This window comes from Limanda limanda, chromosome 3 (genome assembly GCF_963576545.1).
Source record: "Limanda limanda chromosome 3, fLimLim1.1, whole genome shotgun sequence".
In the NCBI taxonomy this organism is placed as follows: Eukaryota; Metazoa; Chordata; class Actinopteri; order Pleuronectiformes; family Pleuronectidae; genus Limanda; species Limanda limanda.
In genome coordinates, this window is record NC_083638.1 from 31,856,741 (window position 1) to 31,878,427 (window position 21,687).

At 39.8% G+C, this 21,687-nt stretch overlaps 1 protein-coding gene across 1 annotated transcript; it reads left to right on the forward strand.

Annotated features, from left to right (window-relative positions):
• Positions 1–931: 931 nt before the first annotated feature.
• On the forward strand, positions 932–14,669 carry abhd17c (abhydrolase domain containing 17C, depalmitoylase). Its single transcript, XM_061068092.1, has 3 exons — positions 932–1,776; positions 12,202–12,381; positions 13,820–14,669. The coding sequence occupies exons 1-3, from the start codon at positions 1,292–1,294 to the stop codon at positions 14,037–14,039; spliced, it is 885 nt and encodes a 294-aa protein (XP_060924075.1). The 5' UTR covers positions 932–1,291; the 3' UTR covers positions 14,040–14,669.
• The last annotated feature ends 7,018 nt before the right edge of the window (positions 14,670–21,687 follow it).

The following is a 21,687-nucleotide window of genomic DNA, read 5'->3' on the forward strand; positions in this document are numbered from 1 at the left end:
CTACTGTTACTGAATCTGAACACTCTCTGCTTAATGTTAACTGGTGTATGGGTTTATACAACAGGCGGTTCAGGTGTTGTGAAGGAGTCTTCTAAATCTTACATCCATATTCAACTAATTAGCAATTTACAAATATGTAGATTTGTTGGGATTTTGTGGTAATGCTGCCAAGATAAACAATTTTGAGTTTGTAAAATTTAAACCCTTTGCTAAAAGGATCAATCTGAATTTTTGTTTGTCTCGGCACAGGCGTTATTTGTTAGTATTTGAAAATCTCAGGACCTGTGATTCCAGGCAACACCTCAGAATCCCAGGAGGAGCTGGAAAGCATTGTTGGGGAGAGGGATGTCTGCAATACCCTCTTAAGCCTGCGGCCAAGACATTTTACCTCGGATAAGTGGAAGAAAATTAATGGATGGAGTCTCAGACCGACTCAACCTGATATGGGCAAGCCAGAGGGCAAACACCAGACAGAAGGAGAGCTGAGGAAGAGGACTGGAGAGCTGCATGCTGAAGAGGGGGCACCGCTTTTTGTTTTATAATGGAAAATTATTTATGTAAAAAATGTGGCCGATTTATATTAACTGTGAAAAAAACAACTATCATTTGCAGCTGATTTATTTTACCAGAAATATACAAGGAAAGTCAAATATCCTTTTTCGGGTCCCATGTTCAGTTGAATGTGAAGCCATGAGGTAGATTTACTCTAATTATAATGATAATAATATATAATATATATATGTTTTACTTTGGTTTATGTTGTTTTTGTTATATGTATTCACATGTATTAGGGGTTTTTACTCAGTAAGTATTGTATTTGGATTATATATTAATATACAATGACTACAATAAATTTACATTGAAAAAACCGGAAAGGAAGCAAACCAACGACAAGCAGGATATCCGTTGAACCGGAAACCGGTGTCATCAGTGCTGGAGATATGGCTGCTAGCTCTCTCTTTATACAGCAGACCTTGGCTAACACGATATATTCTGTTTTGGAGGCAGAATAACTCTGGGGACAGCAGTCGCTTCACTGCCTTGTGTTGTAAAATAGTATGAATTCAACAGTTTTATATATGTCTCATTTGCATGAAGTGTGAGCTGTGCTATTAGCTATCTGCTAGCAGGCTAACGTGTTAGCTGCAAAGCCGAGACAGGAGCCACCTGTCACCCAGCGCGGCTCTCTCCAGGCGGTTCATGGCTGATAGGTAGGACCTCAAACCAAAGGAGAACTCTGTTTTTTTCTGGTTCAGTGGAAGCAATCATATCTGGAGCCCCCCGCGTCTAAATGCCCCCACAAGGCCCCAGGATGAATGGGTTTTCTCTCGGTGAACTGTGCTGGCTCTTCTGCTGTCCGCCCTGTCCCAGCCGCATCGCGGCCAAGCTAGCTTTCCTCCCGCCGGAGCCCACGTACTCGGTGCACACCGATGCTAACGGGGTAGCTAGCTTACATTTAACCGAGCGGGCGGACTGGCAGTACTCCCAGCGAGAGCTCGACGCAGTGGAGGTGTTCAGCACCAGGAGCAGTCGGGGGAACCGGGTCGGCTGCATGTTTGTACGCTGCGCCCCGAACAGCCGCTACACGCTGCTGTTTTCCCACGGTAACGCCGTGGACCTGGGGCAGATGTGCAGCTTCTACATCGGCCTCGGCTCCAGGATCAACTGCAACGTGTTCTCCTACGATTACTCAGGCTACGGCGTGAGCACCGGTAAACCCTCTGAGAAGAACCTGTACGCGGACATCGAGGCGGCCTGGCAGGTCCTGAGGAACAAGTGAGTTCACTATTGAATCAGCAGTTCATGCAGTAAGATAACACACGGTCATATGAACAAACGTACACTCTAAATAAAAAAGTGCTGACTGTTTATCATTGATAACCGTTAGTCAACTGACACAGCAGCGAAGGCTTGCAGACGAGATGTGTGCTTTACACCCTGGTGTGTACTGGGTGCCGGTGCTGGTATGTTTGTGTAAAATGAATTTGAACACATCACATTTATGATTAATCTGCACTCTCACAGACCCAACCATGAATCAAGGTGCAGAACGAACAGAGGCAGTGTCTCAATTCGGGGCCTTATCCTTCTCAGGCTTGAAGACCGATTGACTGATCACAGCGGTTAGAAGGGGTTAGACTATCACAATTCAAAGGCTCCTCCTAATGTTGCAGGCATTCCACCTATGCTCCACCAAGTGAAACCTCCATGGCCCAACATATCCCATGTGTCATTGCACTGATGTGACTATCTGGTATTCATAGAGGTAATGGTGGCAAAAAGCGAGGGGAAAATGTAAGAGCAATTGATTTGTCATTGTAAGAACTCGATCCAACAGCTAACTACATGGTGAGGTGCCAATGGCGTTGTCTGTGTGACTGGATCCTCTGAAAGATGCTGCCCTGTTATTGAGACATGGCAAATTACTGCATCCCAGTTTGTGGGCTGCAAGCAGACCCATAGTGACTGGGACACGCGCCCTGAGTGCCATGCCTCTTCTAGGGCTGCTGACAGGGCTGCTGAACACCATAACTTCATAAAATGATGATCACACATACGCTTTTAGCATTTGGTGAATTTATCATGACTAACTCCCTTTGGACACACACGCCATGTAACCTCTGTACTCTGAAGCGTGATAATGCTGGATGTTAAGCATAATTTAGATTACACTTTAGATGCGAGTTGATAGGGAGTGAAAATGAGCCGACACACAAACACAGACGCACATACAGACACCAACTCAGCTGTTGTCTCTGACTCACTTCAGTTTAAACGTTAATTTGTTCGAAATCACTGCCACAATTTCAATACTGACCACATAATGATCGATACTTTTCTTAAATAAGTAAAATATTTGTTCATAGCTGCAAACAAACCTTGTCATCGGACACGTGCGCACTCAGTTTGGCTCGCGCAGCCAAACTGAGACAGAGAGGAGCAGTAAATTAATGACAGAGCCGACATGTATGAAAAGATCCAATTATGAACCAAATATGATTCTGTCCCAAGCTTTTTTGGGAGACAAAATTTGTTTTGCTGAGAACTGCTCGAAACGCAGAAAAAATCAGCAAGACCTCCATCCTCCAGGAGAGCAGCTGAGCTGACCTGCGCCTCATCCGGTGTGTCAGGTCTTATCTGTTAACATGGACGCGGAAATGAAAACCAAGCTGCTCTGCGGCTATTCCGAATCTAATGGACCTTGGCGTAAGCATAGACACACAGAAAGTTCATCATTCTTTAAAAATGGAAGCTCTGTCATTCTGATTGATATGAACCACTGCAGCAAAAAACAATTGTGCTCTTAATTTCAAGACAAAAATAACAAACATGAGGTGATTCATTTCAACGTTACTTTCATGACAGAGATGTGCACCCACTGCACCTGAGAATGTCTGTAGATCAGTCTAAAATCAAAATCACCCGCAATTTGACCCAGTCGGCAACTGCTGCTGTATTTTATCCAAAGACATTGAAGAAGATGCAAGTGGGTCCACAGACCCCCTATCCCCGCTAAAACGCACACACTGACTGCTATAGATCGTTAGTTGCCTTTTTATTAAATCTGTATGAATATTGAACATATTGTGTCCAAATAGCCCAAGTGCCCCAAACTTGGCACCGAACTTCCCGTTACCACTAAGAATACACGCGCCAAGTGTGAATTTGATAAGAAGAATGGTCCACATACATACCGATACAGACTGTAGAATTAGTATGTAGATGAGGGCGGCTGTGCCTTAGGGGTTATAGCGGTCATCCTCTTATCAGAAGGTCGTTGGTTTGACCCCAGTTTTCCCAAGTCTAAATGACAAAGTGTCATTGTGCAAGATACTAAAATTGCCCCTTCTCATAAAGATAGTGATGCACTGTATGAATGGGTGCATGTAAAACTGTACTGTAAAGGGCTTTCAGTGGTCATCAGGACTAGAAAAGTGCTTTATAAATATACAGACAATACCAATATCAACTAATCTCTCAGATATACCTGGTACGAGGTGGTCTGATGTTCATCCCAATGCCTCTGTTGTATAACTGATCGAATACTTCTGAATGTAATGCATATTTAATGAAAGAGAGCCGACAGTGTAATTGTCCTATTGTTATTGTCCCTTTGCTATCAAATAATGATAAAGGCCAAAGGCTGATCATTACTCCATATAAAATTAAGCAAAGCCATACATTTCTCATTCCGCACATGCCTGAGATTAATGTTCCATTCGACAGACAGTCTACAGTAACTGAAAGAAAAACAATACCGTCTCTCCCCACATACCTGTTTACAATGAAAAATGTAATTGTCCCCTTGCCCTTTTGTAGAGTGAGCTAGCCAAGCATTCAGTGTAACTGTTTTAATCATTAGGCTCTTCTTCGGGGAACTAAGCACCTGAGGAGAAGGTTTATACTTATTCAATATCTTTTTAATCACATTTTGTGAAATCATTCAGACTGTGCCTTTAAACACAACTTCGTCCTGTTACTCAGCTTTCAGGGCATAAAGACTTCTAAAATAAAATATTCATTTTGCTCAAAGATCAGTTGTCTTTACATTTTGGTTATTGCTGAGTTTATTGTCCTCGTTTTTTAAATTGCATATCCAGACAGTAGACTTTAAAGATGCACTACACTCCCGTTATGACCATAGAGTTCCTCTGCACCCCAGTTCTCTTTATGGTCATGGTTTTGGAACATCACTGAGAAATCAAACTGAATTAGCGGAAACATGTAATAAAAAAAAACAGGGAGTGTGTCTTAAAACAAATAAAGTAGGATAATCTGTGACCCCATCACCATTTGGGTTTACAGACCTCAAAGCTCAGCTGGTTACTCCAATAAGCCAATTTGAGTAAGATTTTCTTTCATTATGGTTACACAGGCCTCATCATATCACTGAGAATGTGAGCTTTGTGGTTGGTGGTTGAAAAGCAGCCCGGGGGGAAGTTCCCGTGCTTTTATTGAGAGATAGAAATGAAGCATGGAAATATCTTGCCTCTGAGCCTTGGCTTCATTCTGTCTATGCTGGACATTGCTCTGTCTCTGATGTGGCTGGTATTGGCAGAACAGACAGTGTGACCCTGTACCGATGATGTGCAACTTCCCAAGTGGCCTAAGCAAAGATTCCAGCCTGCACAATCTGAGATTTATTTAAATCTAGAGAAGCATCAAGTTATCTTCCCTGCATTTATTTCCCCTGCATTTCAAGTCCCATTGAATAATATTTAACTTTACCATACCTAGCTCAGGGACGCTGTATTGGATTTCATCTTTTTTGGGTCTATAGGTTCACTGCCCTTTATTAGCATGAGCTTTGAAGTTTCACTGTAAAAATATAATGAAATGTACAATTTGTTACATATCATTATATAAATTGCTGTCTCTTAGAAACAGGTTGGAATTTGGTGTCTTCAAAAATTCCTTATTTCCTAAGTGTGACTTTGCTATAGTATACTTTGTGAACATATTTTAGAACAATGGTGCTGTAGAGTACAATGGGCACTCCCATTATTGTTGGTATCTTATAGATACAAATTTATGGATAAAATCCTCTATCACTGTATTTTGCAATTGCATATTGCAATGTTGATATATATCATGATATAGTAAAAATAACCCTTAATATTGATGGATGAAGCAGTAGTTTGAAGTATCTTTTTGCCGGTTTGGTGAATTAAATACCGAACATATCAAGGTACACAAAGAATTTGATTTAAATTCCTTTCCTAGTTTTGCCATGCCTTCTGTTTGCAAGTCATTTCACAGTCCCTCCAACTAGGGATGTCGGGGAATAACCGGTTTTGCGATAACCGCGTCTTCTTAAAGTCACATTTTCATAACCGTAAGAATTGTAAAACCTACAATATCTAACTAGGGTGTCCTGCCTCTCGTGAGTCAGGTCATTTGTGTGTGCATTGTGCGGTGAAATCTTTCATAAGTCACGTTTTGTGTGCGCGAAGAGGGAACTGATGTAACAGCCTTATTTCCTACAACGCCGGACAAAAAACTCCATCAGGTCCTTGTTTACGGTTTCTGACCAGCTCTGAAGGAGCGGCTGACACATCTGTCTGTTGCTCTCTCTCTGTCTCTTCCTATTAACCATAGTAAATGTAGATGGCAGTTTACTTCACCTGTACTAAGAAGTAAAAGTATAATAAGGACATGAAGAATGTTTTTCACAACTAGTCACACTTCTCTCCCAAAACAGATTAACTTCCATCCGTGACCCTTCCTAATAAAAGTCCCAAACAGATACACTGCTTATGATGACAGGAAACACAAATTCACTGACCAACCTTCCACAATAAGGCAACTAAATAAAATGGATTACATTAATTACTTTTAAACTATAAAAACTAACTGGATATAGTTGATAATAATACATATTTTAGTTCATTAGCTATATTATAAGCTATATATAGGCTATATATTGCTTTTGTCTTCTTACTTCTATAGAATTGATAATCGTGAAACTGATATTTCCTCTGACAATGATCGCAGTACCAAAATATCATATCGGGACATCCCTACCTCCAACATTATTTTGCAGCAGCACTATCACTGCATCCTGGGCTTAGTCCTTCCCAAAAGGATTGTGATTGGTTAAAAAAATGCAAACAAGCCACAGTGTTCAGCCTGACCATTCTCCAGCACTGACATTGCATAATATTCAAGTCTCCTGTAATAACAACACAAATACCTTTATGTCAACTTAAAGGTTAATCTGCTGTCGACCTTCGCGGTACATTAGACAGAGTCTGAGAATCCAAGAGTAAAGCTCGATGTTATGTTGTGTTTAGATGACTGCTCTTTTCCTCCTCTTTTGTGAGTAATGATGAGCTGTTGGCTGTGTTTTATTGATGATCATATTTTCCCACAGCATTGTTTAAAATCAATTTTAACAGAACACCTTATCTCAGAATATGAACATCGTTTTTTCAACCTTCATAATTTCCCCTTTTTTAATCCACCTGAATGCCTCAGGCATCACTTAGGACAGACCCAACATGTCATCCACCAAGTCTATTTAATGACCTTAATCAAAAGTGATTTGTAATGCCAGTTGTATCGGAAAGCCTTTTTATACAATTCCCCCACTAGGCTTTAATGGAGTAGAATGATTTAAGCGGCATATCACAGTTTCGAAACAATGTCTGATGAAACAATATTTCATCTAAATGACACTGGCTGTTACTATCATTTTCACTGAAAAGCTTTTGTGTTTGATGTGTCTGTGGTCTTGTTTAACAACACCGTTTTACTTTTTTATATAATTATTAACAAATAGTCTTTTTGCAGCAATAACGGCGCGTGACAGAGGTACAGGATGTTCTGCTTGTTTTTCCTTTAAAAAAAAAAAGATAGTTTTTTTGATATTTCATTCTGTATTGAGTTGAATTATTTTCAGGATGAAGGAAAATTTGTCGTTTTGGCAGAAAATGTATGCAATCACTTGCTTTGATCACTTGCCATCTCTGAAAGCAGTAAGAGGATTTATTATCTGTACTGGATACAACTATTTAATAATCCTTACTATTTCTTATATAATCTGACCTGTAGTAAACATTTTATGCAAAAAAATACTGCTTCTTCCATTGGGAGACTGTTCTATCTTGGTTTTGTCTTCCAGTTTTTTGCACCAGTCCTGATGTTTCCATGGAATTTGTTCAAAAATGTTTGAACAAGCCATTTTATACTGGCTTGAGTTTGTATGTGGAAACATTTTTCTCTCCTTTTCTTTCTCTCTCCCTCTATATCTCTGTTTCTTTGGAAGTAGCCCTCTATTCACAGAATAAACATAGTTCATTACAATTGTTGCCACTCCTTGAACAGTGAGTAGCATCAGTAGATTCGCTCAGTAATTATGCCGGAGATAATGAAGGTCATTATTCTTTTTAATCAAACATGTTTTTATTTTGAAGTATTTAACTGGCTCATTTTCCGCGTCTTATTTAAGGTTAAAGCCGTTTTAAAACATAACACAGGCACATTTGGCCTTCCTTTCTCAATCAAGGTGCAATTATGAAGAATTGGTAATCAACTATACTTGTATTTGTTTTACACAAGCCTTGGTTTATAATCAATATTATCTAATTGACATTAGAATAAATGAAGCAGATTAGACAAACTCTCTGTGGTCTGTAAGGTTAAACTGACATTGCCTCTGTTCATTTGGGTTTGTTCAGACTTGTACTTACAGCTGTCCACTTGTGATCAGATCTCTCAGGATGGATGTTATTACAAGGTCTGAATGGGGTCTAAGAATCACCATGTACATCATGTATGAACAGGGCTAATTTGATGGATGTCTGTGTTTTAGGTTTCTTTATCTAACTTCACACACCCAGCAGTTGGTTGTAGGTTGTCTGATTGTCCACCGTTTATTCATTGACTTTGAGCGTTTCTTTAAAAACCAAACCTTTATCCACCGAACTGTATGTTGTGCTGAAACTTTTTACCTATTGTAGTAGTTGCAAATACTAACTTACGACCCTGTCACAGAAACTGCAGTCTGTAGACTTCCACATTTTATGATAAAGTCAATTCAGATTAATAAGCATGTCAGAATCATGTGGGATTATACTTCAGTTTGAACCTGCATGTTAAATTAATAACATGCAAGCAGATATTGAACTAAACTCCAAAGTGTTTTGTGGACTCAAACACATCGACCAGTAGATAATGGGTGGATTTTTATTTCTGGGTGAACTATTTCTTTAACAGTTCCAAACCAAACAAAAATTCTAATTCCTGCAGGAATCCTTGATTATCTTGAAACAAGTTGCAAGAACTTAATTGTTAAAAGCAAAAGAGCAGATATCACACCACATTACTTCCATCTTATAGCTGAAAAATGGCATTGACTGTTTTGGACAAGAAATTGTCCTAGAGATTCTTGACAAGAGGGACAAACGGTTACCGGTTTCATGGTTAATAGCAATGAAATTCCTGATGTCAGCATTACCGTGTGAAATTAAAATAATAATTAAAACCGCAGTTGATTACCATGATGTAAAGCTTATGGTAAAAACAGTGTCCCACTCACATGCACCATGGGCTTTGTTATGTGCATTTGGGAAGTTTGATTTGTGGTTGTTTGATTCACTCTTTTATAGGGGATGTACATAAACAAATTTATTTAAAACTTCCAACCTTTTCCAAAGTTCACCTGCCACACACAACACGAGATAAGATATGACTTGCAAAGCCAGAACATCAGTGTTAAAGTGACCCGAACGTTCCAGATTCATGATCCAACACCATTGATTAATAACTAAATGTGATTTTCAGTTTGTGTGAAGATCGTCAGAGATGAGTAGACACACGCACACACTCCTGCAGACACTTCATTGTTGCACAAAAAGCATTGCTCAGTTTATCCATGAACAAATATGAATTCAGCAGTTTTTTTTAAAGATTAATTGTGCGTGTGAGTGATTAGAAAAGAGAAAAAGGAGCAGAGTTGCTTGTTGACCAGCGCTGAGTGATGTGCCTCAATGCAGTGGTGCTGCCAAGAGGGGGCCAGCGAGGCCACCGGACACAGAAAAAGATTTCATCAGAGTTTTTCACCGCACAAACCATTTGTGCATTGATGTGTAGAGCTTTAAAATATAAAGAATAATAATAACACCACAATTGATTTATTATTTTTAGGGCTGTCAAAATTAACGCTTTAATACGGGATGATTAATTTGTGGAATAAGCGCGTTAATTTTTTAAACGCATTGACGCATGTGCAGAATGACCAGCTCGATGTACCCATATCCAAAGTCAGGACACACAGCATTTGTTGTATGATAAAATGCAACTACACAAATGCAGATTTTTTTTATCCTGACATTTGAGGTCCACATCAATGTAACAAGTTGTTGACCATTAAGAAATGATGAAAATACTTTCATCATTGTTATTGATAATGTATATGTCAATATAAAACTTATTTTAGAAATTATATATAGTTTGTGTATCAGTAATTTTTGAACATTGACAACCCATTTTAACCACAAAGCGATAATACCGACAACGATGATCATTTTGTTCACTATAATCGCGATACATTTTCATACCATCTCTAGTTGTGGGTTTGGGAAACTTGTATACATTGGCTACTACAAAACATTGTATAGTTATAATTTACACAAATGTCAAAGTATGTATATGTTTTATGTATTAAAGTTTGAAGAATATTTCAAACAAGTACTTGCTTGAATTGTCTCCGTTAAGACTATATTCTCAGATGTGAACAACACATTTGGGATTGTAATGGTGTCTGTAGGATCACAAGAGTCTTAACTCCATTTTGGGGTCTTTTTTGGAGTCAGATTTTTTTTCATGATCGTTAGAGCTATTATCACCTTCACAGTGGTGAGGTGTCCTGTCAGAGGCGTTCTAGTGTTTGGTGAGTCAGCTGGCAGCCTGTAGGCACTTTGTTTATGGGGTCATAATCTCCTATAAGGATGACTGCTCAGTTGGGTTGCTGCTTATCAGAGGCATGATTTGTCTAGGCCAGCAGATTAGTCACACTCAAGCTGTTATCTGAAGAGCTGTTATGATGGCATCACTTCATAGGACACATACAATCTAACACCTTTTGTCCAAATCCTTTGTCATGGCTGTCTGTTAAGCAAGGGCCTAATCCTTCTGTACGTGTTGTGGCAGAGGGCTGCTGAGTGTGTCTGCTCAGCCTCTCTCTGCATCTCCAGCACTGTCAGGAAACGGGACAGTTTGCTTAAAGCTTCCTAGGTTGTGGGCTCTGCCAAGGGAGCATGCCTGTCCTCTAGACAGGTCTGTTTTCTATCAGCACTGGCTTTGACCCCATAGTGTTTCATAAGAGAGGCTGGGAAAAGCTATGCCACTGTTCAGGTCAGAGTTCACTATTGTAAATCAAACAGTTCATACCTGAATCCATGAATCCTCTACAATGTTTTTCCAAGTACTTCCAAAAGAATCCAGATGTAGCTCACTGAGCTACAAATATTCAGATAGGATGGGGTTATGTCATGTGGTCCAGGCAACTGTGGACTGTTAATACGTTTTACCACAAGCTTGCACAGGTTGCATCAGTTGCAATCTACTGATCTGCCTTTTACAATACAACATATAGTGGCTTCACTCAGCAATGTATGAATACACATTTGCACTAAACCTGCAATGATATGAAGTGTCCAATAACGGTGGTCACAAGGTTAAAAGTTTTTTTCCTTTTTAAACATCTCCAAAGGTCTTCATTGGGAAACAGTGTTGTCTGAAGACCATTCAATGTGATTGAGCTCCATAATATCAAACTTTGTGAATCTTGACTAAACACTTTCCCCAGGTCCAAGAACCAATTTCTTGTTATACACTCACTTCCTCACATTTTCACAGCAAACAGGAGCAGGCTTTTGAGTGAGAGCATTAAAACATTTGTGAAATCAGTAAATCCTGCTCTCAACTTAAAAACCACACTCTTGAATAAAGTTGGGGATAGGGTTAGACATGTTCCCATAGTATTTTAATAAATCACTAATGATTTTGCATTAATCTGAGACTTTCAAACTTGGCCTTCTCACTGCTTTATCATAGTGTAACAGTTTTAGATACTAGTTGATAGTGAATTTCTTGGACCTGCCAACTATTTGACAAAGCCAACATTAAAGATGTCCTGTTTCAGATCTTAAATGAGTATGAATCTGTAATATAGAAATAAATCGGAAACAATAGCAAGACTTCACATTATTTCAGTAGACCAAATGGTAAAAGGGGGCTTTATATTAATGATCCTGTTGGAAATAAAAGTCAGAATTACTGACTAACATATCATGTACAGTGTTTTTGGAAATGTGACTTATGAATCTCTAAGCCTATGATCCACCTTATTCCCATGCTTTAGTGTTAAAACGTTTTTTTTTCTGCTACTGAATGTCAGAGCTTATATGGCTAAAAAATCTCCTGCACAGTCAGGGAATTCTTTATGAGGAGCCTGCTGACACTAATGCTGTCTTTTTTTATGGGGGCAGTTCAGGAGAGGGAGGTGGAAGAGCAGAGACACTTAATGGTTTAAAGTAGTCATTGCCGCAGTGGCATACTTTGACTTAAACACCATGTCTGTGCACACCTGCACACATTGAAACATAAAGTCCTTAAAATATTTCCCAATGTTAAATTAATTTGTTCATTAAAATGATGTTATACATAAATCTTGCTTCGCTGTGTGTTGTTGTACAGGTACGGTATAGCACCTGAGAACATCATCCTGTACGGTCAGAGCATTGGTACAGTGCCCACCATTGACCTGGCTGCTCGCTATGAATGTGCCGCTGTCATCCTACATTCTCCACTCATGTCAGGACTACGGGTGGCCTTCCCTGAAACTCGCAAGACCTACTGTTTCGATGCCTTCCCCAGGTGAGTCTCGCACACCACAGCAACATTTATCTTGCCAACTTAAAGCCACAGGGCTAGGAAAAAGCCGAAAATTTATCCCAACCAACTTTTATAACTTCTAACTGACCTAATTTTGGTAATGACAATTAATTTGGTTAATACTTTACCCAATTCCTGCATTAACAAACTCTCAGGTTTACGCTTTGTTCCATGTCATATCACCCAGCTGGTTGTCCTCACTGCCCAACTGACCTGCACTCACATTACACGTCAAAGAGATAGTTCACTCAAAAATGAAACTATTGGAGTCTCGGGGGTAAACGTTGTTGAAGCATAATCCAATACATTGGAAGCCAATGGTGAGTGCTTCTTCAGACTTAGTAAAACAACAGAAAAAACATAACATGCCCCCATATTGCTCAATTGGTGTCAACTAGTGTCCGAAAGCCCCAACATTCATATTTGACTTAATGGTGTCATTTACACCATGCTCATATCTTCCTACAAGGTGCATTCACGGACCCTCTGACATCCCATTGTGTGGCTACGTCTCCTAGCTTTGCTTCTTACGGTGGACTTTTAGGCTTAATACATAATTTTGAGTCTAATAGGAATGTTGGGGCTTGCGGACACTTGGATGACATCACACAAGCCGTATGGAGGCATGTTGTGTTTTTAGTTTATTACGTCTGAAGAAGAATACGCCATTTACTTTACAAGTGTGAATCAATTTCACATGCTTTGGTGCAAATTAAAGTGACAACAGGTGCAATAGACAGGCAAAATCAAGACAACCTTAAAAAAGGAAATGGTTTTGCATGTGGTGGCCACAGACAATTGCTCTACTTATCCTTCCTGACTGACTCTTCTCTAGTTTTGCATCTGTGAGGGCCAGTCAATGGCATCTACACTGGGGAAGACTGTGTTTAGGATCAGGGTCAGTGTCTGCAAGTCAGAGGTTTCATTATGGAACATACAGAGGAGATGTGGGGATCTGTGAGTATCTGTGATGTGGAAAATAATTAGTTTAACGGGACACCTACTGTAATCTGCACAGAGGGATGGTTGTCTCCAAGATGTATGAACAGGTGTTTCCACCTTCTGAAACCTCACATCCATGATCCCATGCCTTTGCTTTCCTTCTTTTTATGGGGAGAGAGACTATCTTGCATGATAATTATCAATTTTTTATACCATTTAATATTGTGAAAACCGGACACTGAGTGTACTCTGAGATTCCCCAGATTAGTTATTTTATATATGGAGAGAAGTCCCCTAGTTTCCAACCCAGTGAGTCCAAATCTTCCATTTATAACCGTGAAGAGTAGCTGTGGTCGGCACTCTGATCCAAACTGACAGAACCGAAAATGTTTTCATGGTTTGACCCATTTTTTTCCTGTTAGCCCGTCGCCCTTTCATACTAGCCCTTGATATGTCTCTGTCTGTTCTCTCTCTGCAGTATTGACAAAGTGTCCAAGGTGGCATCCCCCGTGCTGGTGATCCATGGTACGGAGGATGAGGTAATCGACTTCTCTCATGGTCTGGCCATGTACGAGCGCTGCCCCCGTGCTGTCGAACCCTTGTGGGTGGAGGGAGCTGGCCACAACGACATCGAACTGTATGCCCAGTACCTGGAGAGACTCAAGCAGTTCATCTCCTTCGAGCTTCCCACTTCCTGAGGGGAGCTCAGCCATCAGGCTGGGGTTCATCTCTACACAATCAAGAAGCCTCATCCTTATCATCTTCGAGCTCCCATTGTTGGCAAAGGGCACAGGACTGGAGCAGCTTCATCCCACTGTGCTCCTCTGTGCCTGCAGCTGTTTCATGCTGGTAACATGTTGTACATTGGAAGAGGAGCTCCTTTTAGATTGTTGAGGTGCAGCTGAGGTAAAGACTAGTCCCAGCAAGAAATACAGCTTTGGCTTTAAATGTAATGCTCCTTCATGTGGACCCAGTCTACCAATGAGCCCAGGCCTAGACACTCTTTGCACTCGCTGCTGAATCTGGACTAATTTTCCACTCCAGCCCCCCCCCCCCCCGGTCTTTAGTGTCTCTGAATGTGAGCGTCACTTTGTCACATTTCCTTTTTCTCTCCCACTGCTTTTCCCACGATCCCTTGCTTTCTTTTTGACTGAATCTTTGCAATGTTCAAGCTTGATTTTTTTTGTATTCTTTTATACCAGGTGAAGAAGTATCAATTTTGCACCAAGAACTACAAATAGAAGTTTTGTACTTTTTATGTATTTTTAATTTGCCATTCAGGGTTGATTAAACAGTTGCACTTTTAAGGTGCTGACATTTTCAGGTAATGATTTTTTTCTTCTGTCTTTTGAAGATGTTTATATACATTTTTTTCTTATTGGCATTCCATGTTTTTCTTAACTTCTATTAGTTTTTTTTCCAGACGTGTGTGTGTGTTTACAACATGTTAACCAGAGTGCACCCCTGCGCATCTGGCCTTTTATAGCTGTGATCTTTGTGGTCCCTGGTGCATGCACCACCGGGCATACAGGAGAAAGATTGCACCAAACTTCATTGAGAAATATAACATTTTACAACATGCCTTGCTTATTGGAACACACACACACTTGGCCAATTCTGGTAGCGATTTTATCTAACTATGTTGTAGGAATTAAAACACAACCTGAAATCTGTGGGCCATTTGACATTGAGATATTGGCATCAAATGCAAGTGTGTGAAACTGCAAGTAAGCAACGCAGCAATGAACATCCCAGATGTTGGGTATTGTAGAAGTTTACCTCAAAAGAAGAGAGAGCAGCATGTATCAGGGCTGCATGTCTGTTAACTGGACTTCATGTGCTAATGAGACTTGACAACTGTTTCCAACAGGAACACACTTGACTCTATACTGTAAACTGAATCCAGGCAGCATGGTGCTGGGTTTACCTCCGGACACTGAACTATGAACCCTGCTCTATGTGAACGTATTCTAGGTGCACATGCTGCTGGATTTGGATGTGTATTTCTAATATATAAGTCGTGTCACACTACAAGTAAAGCCTTACGTTTCGTACACATTTCACTTAGACATTTCTAGCCTCTTGTGGGACTGATAACTGCTGCTATTTATCAGAGGAATCAATAAGTCTCTCATGACAGCTGGACACTGTGTGTGGGGGGTACTGACATGACAGCATGGTACTAAAACCAATTTCAGCCTGACCATCACCGTCCCCTTCGGTCACCCATGTGTTCCCGCCTGTAATGGGAGCTCTGAATGCCCCTCTTTTAAAAACATTGTTGTCTTCTGAGCCTTGTGACAGTCTGGAGTTGAAGCTGGGATAAGAACAAAGACAAGTGAGAGATTTATAAAGGGGAAATTAAATCACATTTGAGTGTTGTGGACATTACAACTAGTATTTGAATAATTTGTTCTTTTACCAAAACAAATAGGGGGGGGGGGGGGGTATAAGTATAACACTAATGGATGAAGTTTAAATCACACCAAAAAATACGTGAAACACTACCACATTGACGAATAAGCTGAAATGTCTTCAGAGGTAAGTGTGTGTTTGAAGGATATTTGCATAGCAACCTGTGATGATCGTTGACTGATCTGTGTATTGCTGTGAAGTGGTTTGTCAGTCGGATAGTAATGTTTTCTGATTCTATCTAATGTTGGGCCGGTGTTCTGGATAATGAGCCTTTCTTCATCTATCTCTTCTAGCTCCTCTTTTTAAAGGAAATAAACACCCTGACCATTATTTTGATACTGACATTTTTACAAAGGCTTTCCAAACTTAATGTTGATAGATTTACACTGTCTGAAGCCAGTTCGTATCATAATACTCTGTATTGGTATAATTCAATACCTTCTCTATACATATTAGCCCTTACACAGGGCAGTCTAGTCTTATTGATTTTAACACTGGATTCACGATATGCAAATAAGACATGATGCTTGTAGAATCAGATTTGTAATGGGTGTAACATTTAAAAAAAAATGAAATAAGCCTTAACATGAAACAGATTGTTATACATGTGATGGTTGTCGCTAGAAGGCAGCACAATGGATGTTTTAATGCTAATAAAGGATGCATGAAAGTGTGTGTGTGTGACCTTATTGTTCCACTGCGTTTTTACAGTCGGCCTTTATTATTACCTGTCCTTACTTTCCAGAGGCTTGGTTCACTACATGAACTGGCTCATTTACAGTGTGACATCAGTACGGTTTCACCTGCAGCATCCGTGCAGCAGACTGTAGATTCCTACTAATGCCTCCTGCTACTGAATTCACGTACAGTATGTCGCTTTGAATGCTTACTGTGATACATTTGACTCCTGTTTATTGTAGTTTTTGCACTTTAGAACCACTTTTGTCCTTATATTTCACAAGTTTGTACAGCTTACATTATGTTGACTTCCATGCATTGTATCAATTTCTTCTGCATGAGGACTTCTGGTCCTGACTATGCGAGTGTGCGTTTATGTTTATGCATGATACATTAGAATGAGTGAATGGCACCATGGAGTGAAGGGTTTGTTGAAGGAAGCTGTTCTGTGGAAACCTCTGCAGGAGTGGGTGGAAGCTGAATGTGAGAGTCAGTGTGAGTTCACAGCAGCAGCTATTCTATGGGTTTCTGTCCTGCACCAGCTGTGTTTAGTTTCTGAGCTCTGCTGGAAGCGACATGCTGTTTTCAAAATACTCACTGCCTCCTCCTGTCATTGAAGACAGCGAAGAGCAAACACAACTAATTATCTAAGAAGCAGTGTTCTTTTTTTAATTGATTGTCATTAAGTTAAATGACGTTGAAGAACGTCATTTAAAAATATCAACATCAAGAAAATGAATTTCCTAAATGTACAATCACATTCAGCTGTATTTAGCAAGTTGCAGTTTTACAACATTTAACATTAAATATATTATATAATGTTCCTGGTCAAATGTGACCCTTCACAGAGAGTGGACCTGTAGGTTAGTAATAAAAGCAGCAAACTGTAACACAAATAAACCCAAACGCACCACATCCACAACTTGTCTGCCAGGCACATCTCCCTCTCCATCCTGTCACGGAAACCAAAGGTTCGGAGCTAAATATTATGAGAAGCAACACGAAAAGTTCTCACAGCCAGTTACAGTCACACATTCACACTTACAACAGTTTCCTCTGTTTCCCCCTCACATAGCAGCTGAAATTCACTTTAATGCTACACTGAGCTTTCAAGGCTTTACTCTCACTCACCCATTCTATGGCAGCAGGCACAAACTGACAGAGATCTCTCTTTTTTACTCATGACCCCAAATGAGAATTAGAATAATCAACCTGGAGAAGTCTGGAGATTGTTTTATTTTATTCAATAAAATCTAATTTGTGTTGGCGGTAAATATGACACACAACACCATGGAAGCTGACTCAAAATGAGTTTGGATGGTGGAGGATAGTTTAAACAGCACTGGTATGAACATTTTTACATATAGTTTCAGGTTACATAATGTGTGTGTTCACCAGCATGAAGACAAAGCCAAGAAAAAGGATCATTGAGACAGTGAAGTTGATATTCTAAATGATGAGTATCTTGCACTGTAAAAAAATAGTGTTGTCATTTCTGTTGTATAGGACACAATTGTTTTGATGGCTTTTTCAGTCTTAAATATTCTGTGAAAGATACCGTGTCGTATTACTATAACCGCCAGTAATAGTTTGAAATGTTATATTGTGTGGGTTGGAATGTGTAACATGTGATTCTTTATTCTCATATTGCTAATGATAGAAAACTTAATGAGCTGCTATCCCAACACCGCTATTGTAATTAGAGTTATTAACCAGCAGGTTGGGGAGATCACATTTCTAGGTGCTTATAAACTGAGCTTTGTATGAGAGGATTTTTTTATGTGGCAATTGGCTATGTCCCCCTCCCCCATCGTGTTTGGCAGTGGGTCAGTATCTGTGAATTTACACTTCTGTCACTACTTTTAGTCCAGACAGGATCAGTGCACATTAAACAATAATACTCTCTCCACTGGGTGTGTCTGTCACCCACTGGTGGTGACAAGCGAAGATTTAATCTCTGTAATGCTATGATGGAGGGAGAAAGAGTGAGGCTGCATCGAACAAGGCGTCCATTAAGAAAATCCTGACATTGTTACTTAGATTATTTCAGGCTGCATGTTTCTTTTTTATAACTGAAGGACCAATATATGAGCACTGATAAAATCAAATAAACAGTCTTGTCGATACACTATTTACATTTCAGCACTGCAGCCTTTGAAATAAATGCTGGGCCTCAAGCCAGCTGGTGTAATTCTGTGATCGATCTGATTTTTTGTTTGTGGCAAATTGACTGCTTGAGATCAGGAAACACATGATTTCCACTGATGTGTGTGCCAGTTATTTCTTCTTTATGTGTTTGAGGGCTTTGTGTAGAAACACAGAAACTAGCTAGCTAATGGAGCTGCAGCAATAACATGGTCATTGCTGTAGCGTACCAGGAAGGCTGTATGACTGCATATCTAGTACTTTAAAATAACTCTTGATAATAATAATTCTTTTACACAGTGATGTCATGTCACTGGTTACGTGTCACATATTCTACAGAGGCATGAGGATACAGAACCATGGATGGATGGCTCTCAAATCCTTAGATTCAACATTGTATACTTGTTTTTTGGTTCTGTTAATTGTAGTGTGCATTAGATCAGATAAACACTTTTTTCTGTTATTCTGGAGGGCGTGACCAAACAACATATTCTGTCATTTTGAGGAGCTTGTTGGGAAATAGCAGATCAAATTTGTTATTTAATAGAATCCGATTTCTTTTTCGTTGCATGTTTTCAAGTTTGGAGTCAGCACTTTAGTTCAATGTGCTGGATTACAGTGTAAATACAAACAATACGACTGTCTGAATATATCTGTACTGCATTATATAGTGACTTCAACTTTTCAGCATTTTCTCTAGTCTCAGGCCAGCTGTGTAGTCCAGATTGATGGTGAACATGGGTGGAGTTTTTTGTGCAGAGACCCACGGCCTTACACCCAGTAAACAGAAGCAAAGGGCGAAGTCAATTTATTATGTTATTAGTTTATCTATTAAGGCCAGTGGTCACCAACCCGTCGATCGCGGCTGCCGCTGTCCATCCCCACTCTGGACCCACTGGCTGCGGTGCATCACAGATAAGCTGTATGCCAGTTGTCCGCTAATGTTACTGCTACCATTTGTGCAATTGTGGTCACAGAAAGCAGAATGGCTGATCTCATATTTAAAAAAGATATTGGTGCCAAATAAAGGTGTTACCTCTCTGCAGGACGAACTCTTTACAAAACCCGATCATAGATTAGAAAAAACACCAGCTGATGAAAGCAGGATGATCTGAAGTGACATAAAAACTTTTTCTGCTAACACCCATTCAAACAATCTATTGGATTTCACTGTTGTGTGATGACAGAGGAAAAGTGCCAGGAGCAAAGGAAGTCCAATTTCATGCAAATCAGCTTGGCATGTTTGGCCTTTCTAGCGCTTCATAAACAGTTTATGTGGCATGGAGGCACAGGCTCCAGGAGCACACTTTCATTTTGGACATCTGCAGTGAGACCCAACTTTTGGAAAGCTGCTTTTATATATATATATATATATATATAAATATATATATATTAGCTTTGATTTACTATACTCATGTCCTGTTCGCACAGTGGAAGGCCTTGTATTGTGAAATGACAAAAAATCTGGATCTGCCAAATGCATTTCAAAAGGTTCATTTAGTTGTTTTCCATTTCTCCAGTGGGAGGGGAGGCATGTTAGAGTAATAAGAGTCAGAAAAAATAAATACCACTGTCAATTGAGCAAAGAAAACCTTTTAGAGGAGATTAGATTGGGAGGAAAAACACAAGAGGGGCCCAATTTGAAGACTTGAAGGTGTCTTTAAAGTAACAACTGACCAAGTACAGTACCTTGAGAATATGCACAGTGGGGTTCAATGTAAGTTATGTAATAATATAATAGTTAATTTACAGTCAATTTTGAGCTGTCGAGATGTTTGAATGATGACGATATTGGCAGGGACCAATCAGAGAAAAGCTGCAGCCCCTGTGATATTGCTATCAAGAATGAAGAGTCTAAATGGGGACAGGGGTTTGGAGGTTTGCTTCTGTTATTCTCAGTAATTAGATTTTCTATCAATATTGCTCACCTCACATCCCCACCAGTAAATTACTTTTAAATGCAATGGAATGTCAAACACAAGGACAGAATACAGAGTATTAATAAGTGGAAGAGGCAGATAAACGTAATTCAGGGTTTGAGTGCAGACTCTGGGTCCTCTGTCCATTTTCACTTTCTATTGAAAGGCACTCAGTAGCCTGTGCACACAATGGACTAACAATTACAAATATACAATTATCATCTTTTGTATTCAGTTGCATTACCAGAATCAATTAGAAGTAGCAGAATACTCACACCAACAAAAATGAACACTGCGACAGGTGCAACAAAAATAGGTATCAACCCAAAGTCCTTTCAACAGTCAACAAAATGGAATACAGCCAAGTCAAGAACACATTCTTGTTGCCTGACAGCCGTAGCTGTAGGCTTTAATGCTGGGGATATACTGCCTGCCTAAAGTGTGTGGCATGATTGTCTTGGTTTTCATTCTGGTGCCTATATTAACGGGTTAAGAGCGGTAGTGATAAAAAAAATGCAGACGCTGCAGCAAAAAGACCAGGAAAAGTGCTATTAATAGTCATATGTACATCACACCAGTATTACATAAGCTGACACCTTTTACCATGACTGCAGTATACCATATAGCTTCTATGGAAGGGAAACTGTGTTCACCATTTAAAAATAGACTTCCTTATAAACAACCTATAAAAAGAAATCGATACATGTAAAAAATCTGGTGAAAATTGTAAAAAAAAAGGGCTGATGTTACTTTGTTGTTCCAAGGCTCCCTTTCTCTCAACCGTCCCTCTCTCTATGCACATGAGTTAAAAAATAATCACATGACCGTTTTCAAGTTATATCTCCATTATCAAAGGCAAACTCAATGTAGAAAGATAGCGTCTATGATCGCTGTGGTGCAACTCAGGCTGTCACATATGCAGGCTGGACTCACTGGCTGCAGGCGTCATGTCACCTCCACAGGAAGCTGAAAATACCTTCCTGCAGGTTTGTTCTTCTACCATGGAGGTAACCTGGTTTTCTACATCAGGGCTCTCCTACAAAGAATGTGTCTCTTGACAGAGTGGTGTCCACAGATGCCTCCCTGAGAGAGTGGATGTTAGGATATGTTCAGGTGTTGAGAGGAGTCTGGATATTGGCACAATGTCAAAATCACATCAACCAACTGGAGCTAGCAGCTGTCTTGGCTC

Excerpts from the sequence above, each read along its gene's own strand:
- abhd17c (XM_061068092.1), top strand. The coding sequence starts at position 1,292 with ATGCCCCCACAAGGCCCCAGGATGAATGGGTTTTCTCTCGGTGAACTG. Across the intron at positions 1,777-12,201 it reads TGGCAGGTCCTGAGGAACAA|GTACGGTATAGCACCTGAGA; the intron begins GTGAGTTCACTA and ends GTTGTTGTACAG. Across the intron at positions 12,382-13,819 it reads TGTTTCGATGCCTTCCCCAG|TATTGACAAAGTGTCCAAGG; the intron begins GTGAGTCTCGCA and ends CTCTCTCTGCAG.